At 42.1% G+C, this 14,266-nt stretch overlaps 2 protein-coding genes across 2 annotated transcripts in view; both read right to left on the reverse strand.

The window, feature by feature from the left end:
- Positions 1-2,037: 2,037 nt before the first annotated feature.
- LOC132996531 (GTPase IMAP family member 7-like) lies at positions 2,038-5,462 on the reverse strand. The gene is made up of 3 exons (XM_061066829.1): positions 5,371-5,462; positions 5,110-5,181; positions 2,038-3,742 (listed from the first exon to the last, which is right to left on the reverse strand). Exons 1-3 carry the CDS (start codon positions 5,378-5,380, stop codon positions 2,811-2,813), a joined length of 1,014 nt encoding a protein of 337 aa, XP_060922812.1. The 5' UTR covers positions 5,381-5,462; the 3' UTR covers positions 2,038-2,810.
- A 7,796-nt stretch (positions 5,463-13,258) lies between these two features.
- Positions 13,259-14,266, reverse strand: part of rasd2b (RASD family member 2b) — a 1,540-nt gene continuing 532 nt past the window's right edge. Inside the window, exons 1-2 of the mRNA XM_061085192.1 lie at positions 14,057-14,266; positions 13,259-13,788 (exon numbers count right to left, since the gene is read on the reverse strand). The exon at positions 14,057-14,266 is cut by the window's right edge and continues 532 nt beyond it. Of these exons, the coding sequence (XP_060941175.1) occupies positions 13,259-13,788; positions 14,057-14,266 (740 nt within the window). The remainder of the gene's footprint in view (positions 13,789-14,056) is intronic.

Below are 14,266 nucleotides of genomic sequence, written 5' to 3' on the forward strand. Positions count from 1 at the left end.
ATGCAAACCACTGCACCGCCATCCTGCCAGGTTAAAACATTTAATTTATATATACATTTATAAATATTAAGCATCAGTGTCCCAAATACTGAATACTTTATATGACTAATACATTACATTCTGACTACTCTGCCCACCCAATTGGCCCACTTTCTTCTGTCCCATTTGAATCTGCCAATCAAGTTGATCTCATTCGCCTAAGAATCGTAATCTCCTGACTTCTGAATTGCTGGTTGGACACAGGGCTGGGTTTAAAAAAATATTCTCTGATTCAAATATATCTTTATTTGAATGATCCGATATAAACTCTAAAAAATGGTCTTTTAATATAAACCATTCCCCGTGCGTAAGCCCATTGTTTACATAAGAATAACGCCAACATTTTTTAATCTCCTCCTGGAATGAGGCGGAGTGCACACACACACACACACACACACACACACACACACACACACACACACACACACACACACACACACACACACACACACACACCTGCCACAGATGAATACCTTGTTAATTATTGTTAATTATGCTTTCCACGTAAATGAAACTCACTTTAGAAATGCTAAGATGAAACCTATTAAAATAATTTGACCCTTAATGAAACAATTAACCACAATCGTTTTAAACGGTTGGGTGTGTTCTGATTGTTCTTTCTTTTCTTTCTTAACGTGCCAGAATACATGAGGAAACACCATCACAGGTGTAATATAACAGACATGCATTATTTTAATACACAGCCAAACCATTTAAACGTGTATTTCACAATTTGTTCAAACTGTAAATGCTCATATGAGATCTAAAGGGTTGATGAACCAAACATATTTATTTTGCAGAGGTCACAGTTACAGAGAGGCAATCATCCTGCTTGTTCTGGTCACATTGTAACCCAATAGATATGAGGAGATGAGTGAATGCATAAGTTCTGGTTCAGTGTCACGAGTCCATGCTGCCATGTTTCTTAATGTCCACTAGAGGACAGACAGGGTCAACAAAGTTTTTTAAATTTTCATCAGAGGTAATATCTCACATAGGCTCTGTTATTTTATAGGCACCAGGGAGATGCAGTACAGAGACCAGGAGAGATTTTGGAGAAAAGAGGACTAAAAGGGAGGAGAAGGTGCAAGAAAGAAGGAACGGAGAAGGGGAGGACTGGGTCACTGGGATGGGAAAGAAAGAGAAAATTATATTTGTACACAGTGGATTGGGTTTCCAGCAATTCATCCTCAATTCATCATATATATATATATATATATATATACGGGAGACATGGGTTCGATTCCCACACACACACACACACACACACACACACACACACACACACACACACACACACACACACACACACACACACACACTCAGGAAATAAGTTTTGTTATTTGGTGCTGCCTTTAAGTGCTGTCGAAAAACCAAAGCACGACTCAGAGTAAAACCTTGCCAAACTCTCCAGATGTCCACAGTTTGTCCATTTACTAAAACAAACCGGGCTGTTAAGCTTTAAGTTATAAAACAATTATAAAAGTATTACTCCTGAATCATTCAAACTGATCTTGAGTGAAGCGTTGATTTGCAGGATCGTTCGTTCACAGCTTACTAACTAGCTAACTGGAAACATGGACTGTGACTGGAACTCTTCACCTTCATGTGTGCTTCCGCACAGGCGTAGAAAAAATGTTCGGTGGCCGTAGTGAGTCAGTCCAACCCTAACTGAATTTGTTATCATGACAGGCCTACCTTAATATTGGGGTGGGCCCAAAATCAATCTAATTAATTTTTTATTGTTTTATTATCAACAAACAATGTTAGTTGTAAGACTTATTCTGCCACACTCTGTGGAGAATGCTTCCTCACCTAAATGTGATCGGTCAGCGGACGTTCACCATTGTCTCATTTCCTTCAGGGAAGTGAGCTCATACTGTCACTAATAATAAACATGAGGCAAACAACAGCACATCATCAGTTAGATATGTGTGCATAGCTTAGTTGGGAAATAATCACATATTTGTTTTTTTTATATTATTTATTTATGACTCAATCTGCTACTCACAAGCCCCCCAAAAATGTGTCTCAGTACAACTTAGGATGCAGGTTTCATTTATGAACTCCAAACAGTAAAAGAGTGAAAAGTTAAAAAAGAAAAAAATACAGGTGCTGGATTTCATTCCGTTTGTTTACTGTCAGCACTAAATTCACATGGCTCTGTTATTCGTATTCGTCAAAACTTAAATATCCTGTCAGCAGAATTCAGAAAAGATCAAAACAACATCACTCAGTTACATTCTCAACAGTATATAGTCGTGTCTATTCACTAAGGCTACATCCATACTAACATGTTTTTCATTTCCCAATCAGTTTTAATCCCTCTCCATAGTTACAAGTCTGAAAATGCAAATCACGTGACCACACACATACACTGGCGTGCACATGCTGCTGTAAACAGAATGCTTGAGTAACAGCTCATCTTCTACACATGTAAGCAATTGTAGCATTATAACCGAATTTCACAGCACAACGGCTGTTAGCAAAGAAAACAATCCACCTATCCATCTTGCGTTATACACTGCTAGCCGAGGCTAACTGTGGCTGATTTTATCCGGAAGGGGGTCACATGATAGCAGACGGACAAATCAAGCACTTGTGAGTGTCTTCGTTTCCAAACTTCTCAGCTCCAGCAGCTGCAAACTGCGCAGTAGTGTGGAGTTTTTTCAAAAAAAGACATAGAAGTGTGGATATAGCACAAAACTATTATTCCGTGTCACATACTGCAGTCAGATGAATGAGTCCTTGTTGCTATTGCCTCCGTTACGTTATACTGGAAGAGATGTTTTGGATTTGCATCTTATGCCCTTCCATATGCTGAGGGCAGCTAAACCACACAACATCCCCAGCACAAGCACAGGAGCTCCCAGTGCCAGTGCCACGGTGGTGTTAGCACCCACTGCTATCACCACGCCAGCAAACACCAACATGACCGCGGCGGCCGAAGCCACACGGATGTTCTTCCTTTTGACCCTTTTCTCCTTTTGTCTCTCTTTCTCTTTCTTCTCCCTCTCTTCATCCCATATTTTCCTCTCCTCCTCTATCTTCTCCTCCTCTTCCTGTATCTTCCGCAACTCCTCCTCTCTCAGCTTCCTCTGGGCCTTTTCATACATCTCATTGGTGTAGTGTTTACCGCCGTTATCCTGAATCATTTCCTTGATCATGGTGATCAACTCTGTGACCTGTAGGCGGTCGTCTGCGTCGTTGTTGTTGAAGGCGTGGTATCTGCGTCCAAATGTAATCGAGAGTCTCCGTAGCTCCTTGCACTCCTTCAGGGCATTGTCGGCCTTAGCCTGGTCTTTACATGTAAACAGCATGATAGTGTACATAGAGGCGTCGTCTCCAAAGTTATTCTGGATCCACTTCACAGCATTTCTTTCCTCCTCGGTGAACCTCACGCCAAGCCTGATCACCAGCAGGAAGGCGTGAGGGCCGGGCACCGACATCTTGACGCATTCCTCTATTCTGGTTTTCAACTCTTCCTCTGTGATGCCTGTATCAAACAGACCGGGGGTGTCAATCACCTGGACCACAGTGCCATCCATTTCCACGCTCTGTGTCTCGCAGTGTTTGGTCACAGACACAGGGCTCGGGTCCTCTTTGAAGGCAGCTCTCCCGAGGATGGTGTTTCCTGTTGCGCTCTTCCCTGATCCAGTCTTGCCCACCAGGACGATCCTCAGGCCTCCAGACAAATCCAGAGCTGTAACAGCAGAAGCAAAGATAATGGGAAATTATTTTTGTTGCATTTATATACCACTTGTGCCAATATAATTTGAAAAACCCTCTGGCTGTTTTGAGCTAAAGTTATGTTTACGAGATTTTCACCACTGGTAGTGTCATAGAGACATAAAGATGTTTTGTTAACCAGTCAAGCTGGTGACACAAAACACGGAAATCCTCCATAGACCAGACTCGATATGGTTCGGCCTACTTGGTCTACAAAGCCCACAGATGCTGTCATTTGGTGGAACAAGAACTACAGACACGTCGAAAAAACTGTCGGCCAATTAGTTGTGAATGCACTCAAAGTAAAGCCCAGTAGTTATTAAACAAGTAGAATAGATTCAGTTCATTTCATATAAGCGCTATGCCATGTTTCTATCTGCTTTCACTTGATAACAAAACAGCTACAAATAGACACACACACACCACAAAAGGATGTTGTTGGGGCTGTTCATCTTATTTGACTGTAAGGCTAACCACTTTTGAATGATGCATGGAAGCTCCTTAGTCAAAACAACTACTCTTCCCACTCTACAGACTGTGTGGCTTGAATGCACAATTACTGCCAATATGATCCCGGTGGCCAACTGTGGGACTGCAACATAAAAATAACCATCCGCAGACCAGGAATCATTATAAAAGTGAAAAAACAAACATTTGCAAATCACCTCAACTGGCAAACAATAAATTACTACACTTTGTATATAAAAAATTATAATATGATATATTTTCTAAATCCTAGAAAAGGTATTTAAATGTGTGTGATGACATTACAATGTGAAGTCAGTGTTAAGAGTGATGCCAAGTGAATGGGGCCAGTGGGAGGAAACGCATGCAGCGGACCACACTGGAAGCAAACTACTGAACTGTCAAATTCAAATTATAAGGCCACATCTTGCAGTCCAGCATCCAACATTAACGAGAAACACTAAATCTAAAGCATAAATTAGGGAAGATGGGTAACTGGAACCAGAATATGTTTCCAAACCAGTTTTTGATACTAAGCACTGTATTTTTTGAGTTTATTAAACAACCTGGGGACACTGGTAACTGCACTTCTCTCATTATAAAATGCACAAATCAATAAATAATAACATGACTGTGCTGATAACTGTAATAACTAACTAACAAGCCATCTAAACACCTCAAAGAGTCATCAGAGAAGAATAAACCCCATGGAGATTATACTGATCTTAAAGCAACATTAGACCAGAAACTTTAATAAAGCAATTAAATTCATCACTGAAGCCTTCATAAAACAATACCATAGAAAGTGGTCAACATGTGTGTAACAGTATGTGCATTTACTGAGATTTCACGAGGAGAGACAATGAATGAGCTTACCGTCGACGTTATTGAGACCACACCCGTCAGACCGAGGTAGAGATTTCTGCCTCTTTTCTCGCAGTGGTATTTCTGCCATATGAAATTACACCGATGAGACACAGACACCAATTATTCCCTGACATTATTATCGATGACTTTTTTTTTTTTGCTGCTCTCTTGTGTATCTTTCCAGTAACACAAAACAACTTTACATCTCATAATAATCAGAGGAAGGACACAGTGTTATTTTCAAACATTAGAAAAGATAGGTTGTCTTACCTTCAGCCATTACTTTGGATTAATCCCTTCCAGTTCCCAGGTGGCCAACTGTGCTGCTCCAGGCCGTTGTTGTGGACTTAGACCTGCTCCTCTGCTCCACTTTCTGGGAAACCTCTGGAACCTGGCCGGTACTCAGGGGGCTTCCTATTTCCTTGTATTGTCTTTAGTTTACATTTAGAATGTGCATCCCAAGAGGAACTGGCGGCAGCTCTCTAAATATGCTTCATGTGATGGTGCATGAATGGCTGTTATATTTTTAAAAGTACAACTGGAGAACAGCATTCAAGCTCTGTAACTGATAGATATTAGGTGGTCTTACTATAACCACATAATGAAGCCAGGCTGTTGATAAGGGACCGAAACAATAAAACCTCTAGAGTGCATCACATCCTCCCATTGTTGATGTGTCCCCCCAAAGCGTTTTGACTCCATTCACCCGACCTGAATATAACCTATTCACTTCCACCAATTAAATGTCTTTAAAAATCCACATTGAATAAATCTGTAAGGTTCCAACTAATACTGGAAAAATAATGGATAAGCTTGTAATAGGTGGATTTTCTGCCCTGGATAATAGATTTTTCTAATATGGTTGATGTTAGGTGTTCAGAGAAATCCCTGTCTGACTTTTATGTTTAACAAGAGGCTATAGTCTGTAAATGGTCAGATACACGTTTATTCTTCCGTCTCTGTGCATCACTTTAGAGTAAGATAATGCAAACAATCTAGATTTGAAATGAATGGAAAGAGACGTCAAATGCAGTTAAGACTTAATGTCATTGGTCCATTCAATCATATATAGAGAAAGTGATGTTCCCCTTAATTCCAATAACAGGTTTGATGTTACCGTGAGTCCTAAAATACTTGTATTCTCATCACATGTCCCACAAATAAGAAAACATATCCATCGCATAATTAAAACCAGCATCCAAGTGCTCCACTTATTGACATTCGAAGACATAAGGGGTAATAGACTCTTGTGTCGCAGAAAACAATGCCATTCATTTCCGTCTTCTGTCTTATCCTCTCGTCCTCTTCCTGTTTTCTTTGCTCTGCCTCTCTTTCCTGCACTTGACAAGTTTCTTCCGGGCTCGCTGTTACGTCTCACAAGTGAACTTCTTACATTGAACCTCACCATTTGTTCTATCTTATTCTAAAGTCAAGCACGATCTACTTCGATTCTTTGATGGTTGGAGGCTTTTAAAGGCATAATGCTGCCCAGGATTGTGTTTCTGGATGACTTCTCTCTTTATCCAGTATATTGTCATGTTATATTAGATTAAATTGGATTCAACTATATTGTCATTGCACATAGTACAAGTACAACGGAATGCAGTACAACAAAGTGTAATCTTCTCATCGGGGAATCAAACCAATGTCTCCCGCATATATACATTGAGGATGAATTGAGGATGAATTGCTGGAAACCCAATCCACTATGTACAAATATAATTTTATCTTTCTTTCCGATCCCAGTGACCCATTGACCCAGTGACCCAGTCCTTCTGTTCTCCGTTCCTTCTTTCTTGCACCTTCTCCTCCCTTTTAGTCCTCTTTTCTCCAAATCTCTCCTGGTCTCTGTGCTGCATCTCCCTGGTGCCTATAAAATAACAGAGCCTATGTGAGATATTACCTCTGATGAGAATTCAATAACTGTGTTGACCCTGTCTGTCCTCTAGTGGACGTTAAGAAACATGGCAGCATGGACTCGTGACACTGAACCAGGACTTATGCATTCACTCATCTCCTCATATCTATTGGGTTACAATGTGAACAGAACAAGCAGGATGATTGCCTCTCTGTAACTGTGACCTCTGCAAAATAATATTTTTGGTTCATCAACCCTTTAGATCGCATATGAGCATTTACAGTTTGAACAAATTGTGAAATACACGTTTAAATGGTTTGGCTGTGTATTAAAATAATGCATGTTTGTTATATTACACCTGTGATGGTGTTTCCTCATGTATTCTGGCACGTTAAGAAAGAAAAGAAAGAACAATCAGAACACACCCAACCGTTTAAAACGATTTGTGGTTTCATTTAAGGTCAAATTATTTTAATAGGTTTCATCTTAGCATTTCTAAAGTAAGTTTCATTTACGTGGAAAGCATAATTAACAACAATTAACAAGGTATTCATCAGTGGCAGGTGTGTGTGTGTGTGTGTGTGTGTGTGTGTGTGTGTGTGTGTGTGTGTGTGTGCGTGCGTGCGTGTGTGTGTGTGCGTGCGTGCGTGTGTGTGTGTGTGTGTGTGTGTGTGTGTGTGTACACATGTTCCAATGTTGTTGTTACTTTTCCCTGTCATCTAGTTGCGTGACAAGCTGGCTGCCCGCCTCCGTCTTTATTTCCATGCCATGATCTGGGCCCAGCTGCAGTGAACTATAGTGACTGATTGGACTGTTGACAAACACAGCTCACCGTGCACTAAGTGCACACACGCTAACATTGATGCCCTGCGTCGGCGGTCATAGAACGTCAGGAGACGATGTGATGGCAACAGCAGTGGGTGTTCTGATCCTGCCTGTGTGCGTTCAACATCACAACATCTGGAGTCATACGAGAGGACTGAACACAAGGTTTGCACACTCATAGGTAAACCTCGTCCCTAATGAGGCCTTTGGAAATTGACTGCCAAGCCAAGAGTATCTGGATGGGCCATTATCAGTGTTTCAGTGGGCGCTGCATGGCTCCTAGACCAGTTCAAGAACACAATCTCCTTAAAACACCTAAAAAGTTCATGCACAAGATGACCGGAAAGATATATTAGAGTAAAGTCATGTCGGTTATGTTTCATTTAAAAAACTGAACAAAACATCGTAACAAAAATACAGTAGTAGTCCAGAAAGCATCGGAAATGTGTGAAACGCTTGAACTGTGGGCTCGCAGGAAACTGCACTTGTGTGCTTTGTGTGACTTAGCTGCTGAACATTTCTCTCAGTGTAGGTGAAGGCTGAGGGTAAGTACAGCATCACATTTGAGTCCATTGCTATGATGTGTGTGTTCATCAGACATACAACAAGATATGTAAATTCTCCTCAAGTGCAAGCAAGGCGGGAGGATCTTTTCACTCAAGTGTTTGACTGCACTGTGTGTGTGTGTGTGTGTGTGTGTGCAGTGTGTGTGTATGTGTATGTGTATGTGTGTGTGTGTGTGTGTGTGTGTGTGTGCGCAGAGTGTGTGTGTGTGCAGTGTGTGTGTGTGTGTGTGTGTGTGTGTGTGTGTGTGTGTGTGTGTGTGTGTGTGTGTGTGTGTGTGTGTGTGTGTGTGTGTGTGTGCAGTGTGTGTAGTGTGTGTGTGTGTGTGTGTGTGTGTGTGTGTGTGTGTGTGTGTGCAGTGTGTGTGTGTGTATGTGTGTGTGTGTGTGTGTGTGTGTGTGTGTGTGTGTGTGTGTGTGTGTGTGTGTGTGTGTGTGTGTGTGTGTGTGTGTGTGTGTGCAGTGTGTGTGTGCAGTGCTTCCGCTAAAAAATTACTGTCACTTCACTGCACGTGTCCCAAGACCACATGGGTGAACGTGGCTGCAGTTTCCTGCAGTGTGCACCTCCCTGCTTGCGACAGCACACAGGAAGGGAAGGTTCAGGCTGCCGCATTGCAGAGGCAGTAAACATAAAAGCATATTTTTTACTTGCAGAATAGGTTTCTTTCACCGTCAGTTGTTTAAAGATAATACATTTTCACATGTGAGCTCACCTTTTTCCCTTCAGCACTACAGCGCAAAGCCAGGACTGTCTCTATTTATTGTTTTAACTCCGATCATCAACTAGTGGACTAACTATCGCTCTTTTTATTTAATTTGTAGATAAATGTAGCCTCTAATGAAACCCCAGCACTAAACATATGTTTGTCTTGAAACAGATAATGGTAAATGCAAAAGTTCTGATGACTACTCAAAGTGCTTTACAGTACAGTTTTACATTCACACACACATTTACAGTCATACAGTGCATCCATGTGCAGCGCTTTCTCCATGAGAGGAGGCAATTTGGGGTTCGGTAACCAAGGACACTTCGGCATGCAGCTTGAGAAGACTGAGATCGAACTGCCAACCTGACATGTTTTTGTGGGATTTCTTCTGGGAACTCCTGATTCCTCCCTCAGTCCAAAGACGTGCAGACTGTGTTCATTGGAAACTCTAAATTGGTGGTCTTGCCCAATGTCACTCCAGCTCCCCCCGCAACTCTCAAATAATAAAGGAACAGATAATGGATGGATGGATCCCTAGAGGTCATGATGAGCATATGGGGCCCTAAAGAAATGAAAGTTCTCCCTTTCTCAACATTGGAGCAGTTCATTTAAATCAAAGAAAGGTTTTTTTATGTAATCACTAAATGCAACAGTCGATGTTCTGAGGCTTCCAGGCATCATGACACACAGGACCTATCCACACACCATTAGAATGGTACCCAATTAGAATCTTATGAATAGAGAAACTAACAGAATTTCTCTTTGTTGTTGACGAAAATGCACAGGGGAGCTCTGTCGTGACACGGCGTAATTCATAAGTTGGATGCATAAAAAAAAGAGGTTTCAGAGTTAACGCTTTTGTCAGTATTGTACGTGACAGCGTGGGAGTGGTGTTATTTATCCATTTGTCATTTCAGGGACAAAGCAGGGTCATTTTGTTTTCTCATTACGAATGGGCACACGGGGAAATCTGCCATTGGGTCATGTGAAGTGTGCTGCACGTGGAAAGCTTGGGTGTTGTGTTATCTGCTGCACACATGATTCTCAATGTGAACTTTGTTATGAACATTTAGCCATTATACCTTGTTTGGTGAATGCCATTCAGAGATCTTTATTGTCACCCTGCTCCACTTCGGGAGATCAGACCTCACAGAGACTATGCAGGAGGTGTGCTCTGAATGAGCTGAACATATGATAGTCAAGGACGTGAAAGTTAAATATTACAGTTTTTCTCAATTGGTTTGGCTCTTTTCACGAAACAGAAATGACATTCTCAAAACAACACGTGCAAACCTCCAAACCAGTGGGCACTTGTTCACAACAGATGGAATATCTCATTCCTTTAATCAAATTGCAATTGTATGAGCACAGCCTTGCACATGACAAGCACAATTTTCATATGATTAAGGACACCTTTGCAAACGGTTAGGTACAATTGCCTTCAGTTAGCCCAATTACCAACTGAACATATCATGCTGGTCTAAACTGAATGTTGTTTCTCAGTCAAGTGGTTGTTTTCTGCAGAACATGTTGGCATAATTTCCTTGTTTACATCATCACCTGCACAATAGTTCAGTCCACTGTCAAAATCTTTCAGGCACGTAATACCATGAAAAACATCATGGTATATATACTGTAATATGGATCTCTTGGATCATCAGCTTAATTTTCAGGTGCAACTAGAACTTTACTAATCAAGGGGGAGTTCACACATCCGATCACCAATCACACAGTAAGTTTAGTTAGCTGACAGGTGCTATCCAGGAGCATAAATGCTTCCATCAAATATCTGGAGCTTGACCATGTTCAGTACAATTTATGAACATGGAAGCACCTGGCCAGGGAAACGACCAAGGGCAACTGCCTGCTCGAGGAAGAGGAAGAAGAAGAAGAGGAAGAGGAGCAAGGGTGCGTGGTGGTGGAGAAGGGGGAAGAGGCAGAGGAGGACGAAGACAACAATTTGTGCCAGATGAAATTCGGGCTATACTTGTGGACCATGTGGTCAACCATGGCCTCACAATGGCAGAGGCAGGTCATCGAGTTCAGCCTAATGTTCCACGCTCTACAGTGTCCTCTATCATCCAAACATTCCGCAGGGAAAACAGGTATGTGGTCAGTCAACTATGGAATTATTGATGGTAGAGTTAACTGTAGTATTCAAATTTATTGAACTAAAGTCAAAGTAAACAACTAAATACAAATGGTAATAGTGTCTATTCCCACACATTTTTCATTGTGTGGGACAATGTAAGCTTCCACCGTGGCCCGCTCATCAGGGCGTGGTTCACTGCCCATCCAAGAATGCTGATGGTGCTCTTATCACCTTACTCCCCATTCCTCAATCCTATCGAGGAGTTTTTATCTGCATGGAGGTGGAGGGTCTATGAGCATCGGGCTCAAAACCAGAGGTCCCTTCTCCAGGCAATGGATGCTGCTTGTGGCGATGTCACAGCAGAGCAGTGTCAGGGATGGTTGCAGTATGCACGCCGATTCTTCCCCCGTTGCATAGCAAGGGAGAACATCAGATGTGATGTTGATGGAAGTCTGTGGCCAGACAGACGAGAGCGCGAGGATGAGCAGGCGATTGAGGATGAAAACTAGTGAAACTCCAGCTTTACTTTAGTTTCTTACTGTATGTGTTGTTAGTGTAGGCTATACCTAATTTTAGTTTTGATGTGCTTATTGTTTGACAGTATATTGTGCTGTACACATTTGCTGTTACTGTAACCATGATGTATGGTAATTACTGTAACAATTTCCATGGCTGTATGACTGCAATAAAGTATTTTATGTGAAACCTTGAATTCATCTTTTGTCTGTTTACACATAGTATTCTGGAAAGAAAACATCTACTGTAACCATTCAGTGTCAAAGGACTGAGCCAAGATTGAAATGTGCACATGAGGGATATTTCTATGGTCCACTGCCATACTGACAAAACATCTAAACATTTTGACCTGTAGTGTTGAAACAATGCCAAAGGGACTTTTCATTTTGGGGGCACTGACTATTTGTATGAGAAAAGGATTTAGTTTTGACTGATAAGTTGTCTGTTTTGGGAGAGATATGACCTTTTGCAGGTGTGCCATGGAGTTTTGCTGAACCATCTAGGTTATTTTGGCAAATGTATTTAAAGCTTTGAGAATGTCCTTTTTTCCCTGAGAGATGAGCCACAGCAATTGAGAAGGAACTTTTCATTTTGGGGGCACTGATTATTTATATGAGAAAATGATTTGGTTTTGAAGCTTGAGTTAACTGTTTTGGGTGAGATATGACCTTTTGAAGGTGATCCATGTAGTTGTGCTGAACCATATAGGCTATTTTGCCAATTGCACTTAGTGCTCTGAGAATGTCATTTCTGTTTCGTGAAATGAGCCAAAGCAACCGAGAAAAACTGTAATGTGCATTCAGAGTTGAGGAGCCCACTGAGTGACGGGCCTACATGAGTTTAGACCTTTATAAAGTATAGTGTAGGATGGGAAGGTACATGCCAACAGGAAAGCACATCTTCGATCTGGTTATTCAGAATGTGTGGGATTCAGGCTTTGGACTCCTGGTAGTCACGACGCCAGCATCACACCAGACGCACACACACGCACACACACACACACACACACACACACACACACACACACACACACACAGGAAGATGGAAAAAAATGTGGGAGAGAGATAGATTTCTGAATACAATAAATGTCCGTATAATAAGCAAATAAGCAGGTTCTTGACTTAACATCCAACATTCTTCCACTTTCTCTTTCACGTGAGTGAATGGGTAAACATAACCATAGATAGATAGATGGATGGATGGATGGATGGATGGATGGATGGATGGATGGATGGATGGATGGATGGATATATAGATAGATAGATAGATAGATAGATAGATAGATAGATAGATAGATAGATAGATAGATAGATAGATAGATAGATAGATAGATAGATAGATAGATAGATAGATAGATAGATAGATAGATAGATAGATAGATACATAGATACATAGATAGATACATAGATAGATACATAGATAGAGATGTATATGTATATGTACCCGGTATTAAATATTAAATGCAAAGGATAAAACACTACATTAGACTTTTAAAGGTTTTATTTTTTTATCATCTCAAGTGCATGGCATTACACAACGATAACACAATTCATATTTAAGTGAATATCGGTGCTTTATTTGTTAGTCTCATATGTCCTTATTGAATCTGACATCTCTCCAGGGCTTTGTCGGGTTTTCTTGCCGTATGCGGCCCAATCACCTGCCGGAGATCAGTGCTAAAACTCGGCCGACGAGCGAGCGGGTGCAGGGCTCCGCAGGGCGCCCCGCTCCCCCTCCCCCCCACTCGGCCTGTCCGCATCGACTGGTACGAACGAAGGGAGACTTTCCGGTGCTGGGACGGGCCGGTTTCAGTCGGGAGTCCGCCACGCTTTGCCAGAGTCTCGAAGACTTTCTCTAGATTGGTGCTGTCTTTCGCAGACGTTTCAAAGAAGACGCAGTCGTCCCCGAGGGCTTGGAGCACCTCTGACCTGGGTATCACCCTCTCAGACTCCTGCAGGTCCACCTTGTTGGCGCACACCAGCAGGGGCACCTGCGGCCGGGCGCACAGCTCCGCCACGGAGGACTTGGAGAGTTTGGATTTAGCCGCGAGGATCTCCCTCCGCAGGGCGCACACCTCTTCAAACGAGCTCCGGTCATCTACACTGAACACGAGAAGAAAAATGTCCCCTGCAAAAATGAAAATGACAACAGATTAATTATTTTCCTCAGGTTTAAATGTAGCCTAAATCCATTCATTCTCCAAGAAAAATAACTAAGCGTTTACGCATTTACGCATTCCTCTGCCCTCAATCTTTTCATCCATCCATGCATCCATAATGTATCCATCCATCCATCTACGCATTTACGCATGCCTCTGCCCTCAATCTTTTAACTAAATAAAAACTGATCATCATTATTGAGTTTTGCAGGACAGAGATTATGAGCCAATACGCACCAGTGAGGATGGACAGCCGCCGCTTGGCCGGGAAGTCTCTTTCCCTGGACGCGTCCAAGACGTCAATTTGGTAGGTTTCCCCCCGGATCCGGAAGAGTTTCCTGAGGAAATCCTCGGAGGTTGGACTGTACTCGTCCACAAATCCGTCCCGAAGGTATCTTCTCAGGATGGAAGTCTTGCCGACCCGTGGCGCACCGAGGACCACGATGC

The sequence above is a fragment of the Limanda limanda genome, chromosome 2 (assembly GCF_963576545.1).
Source record: "Limanda limanda chromosome 2, fLimLim1.1, whole genome shotgun sequence".
Taxonomy (NCBI): domain Eukaryota; kingdom Metazoa; phylum Chordata; class Actinopteri; order Pleuronectiformes; family Pleuronectidae; genus Limanda; species Limanda limanda.

Bases quoted from the DNA above. Each gene is read 5' to 3' on its own strand.
- LOC132996531 (XM_061066829.1), bottom strand. The intron at 3,743-5,109 runs GTAAGCTCATTC...CTGCTGTTACAG, and splicing joins TGGTCTCAATAACGTCGACG to CTCTGGATTTGTCTGGAGGC.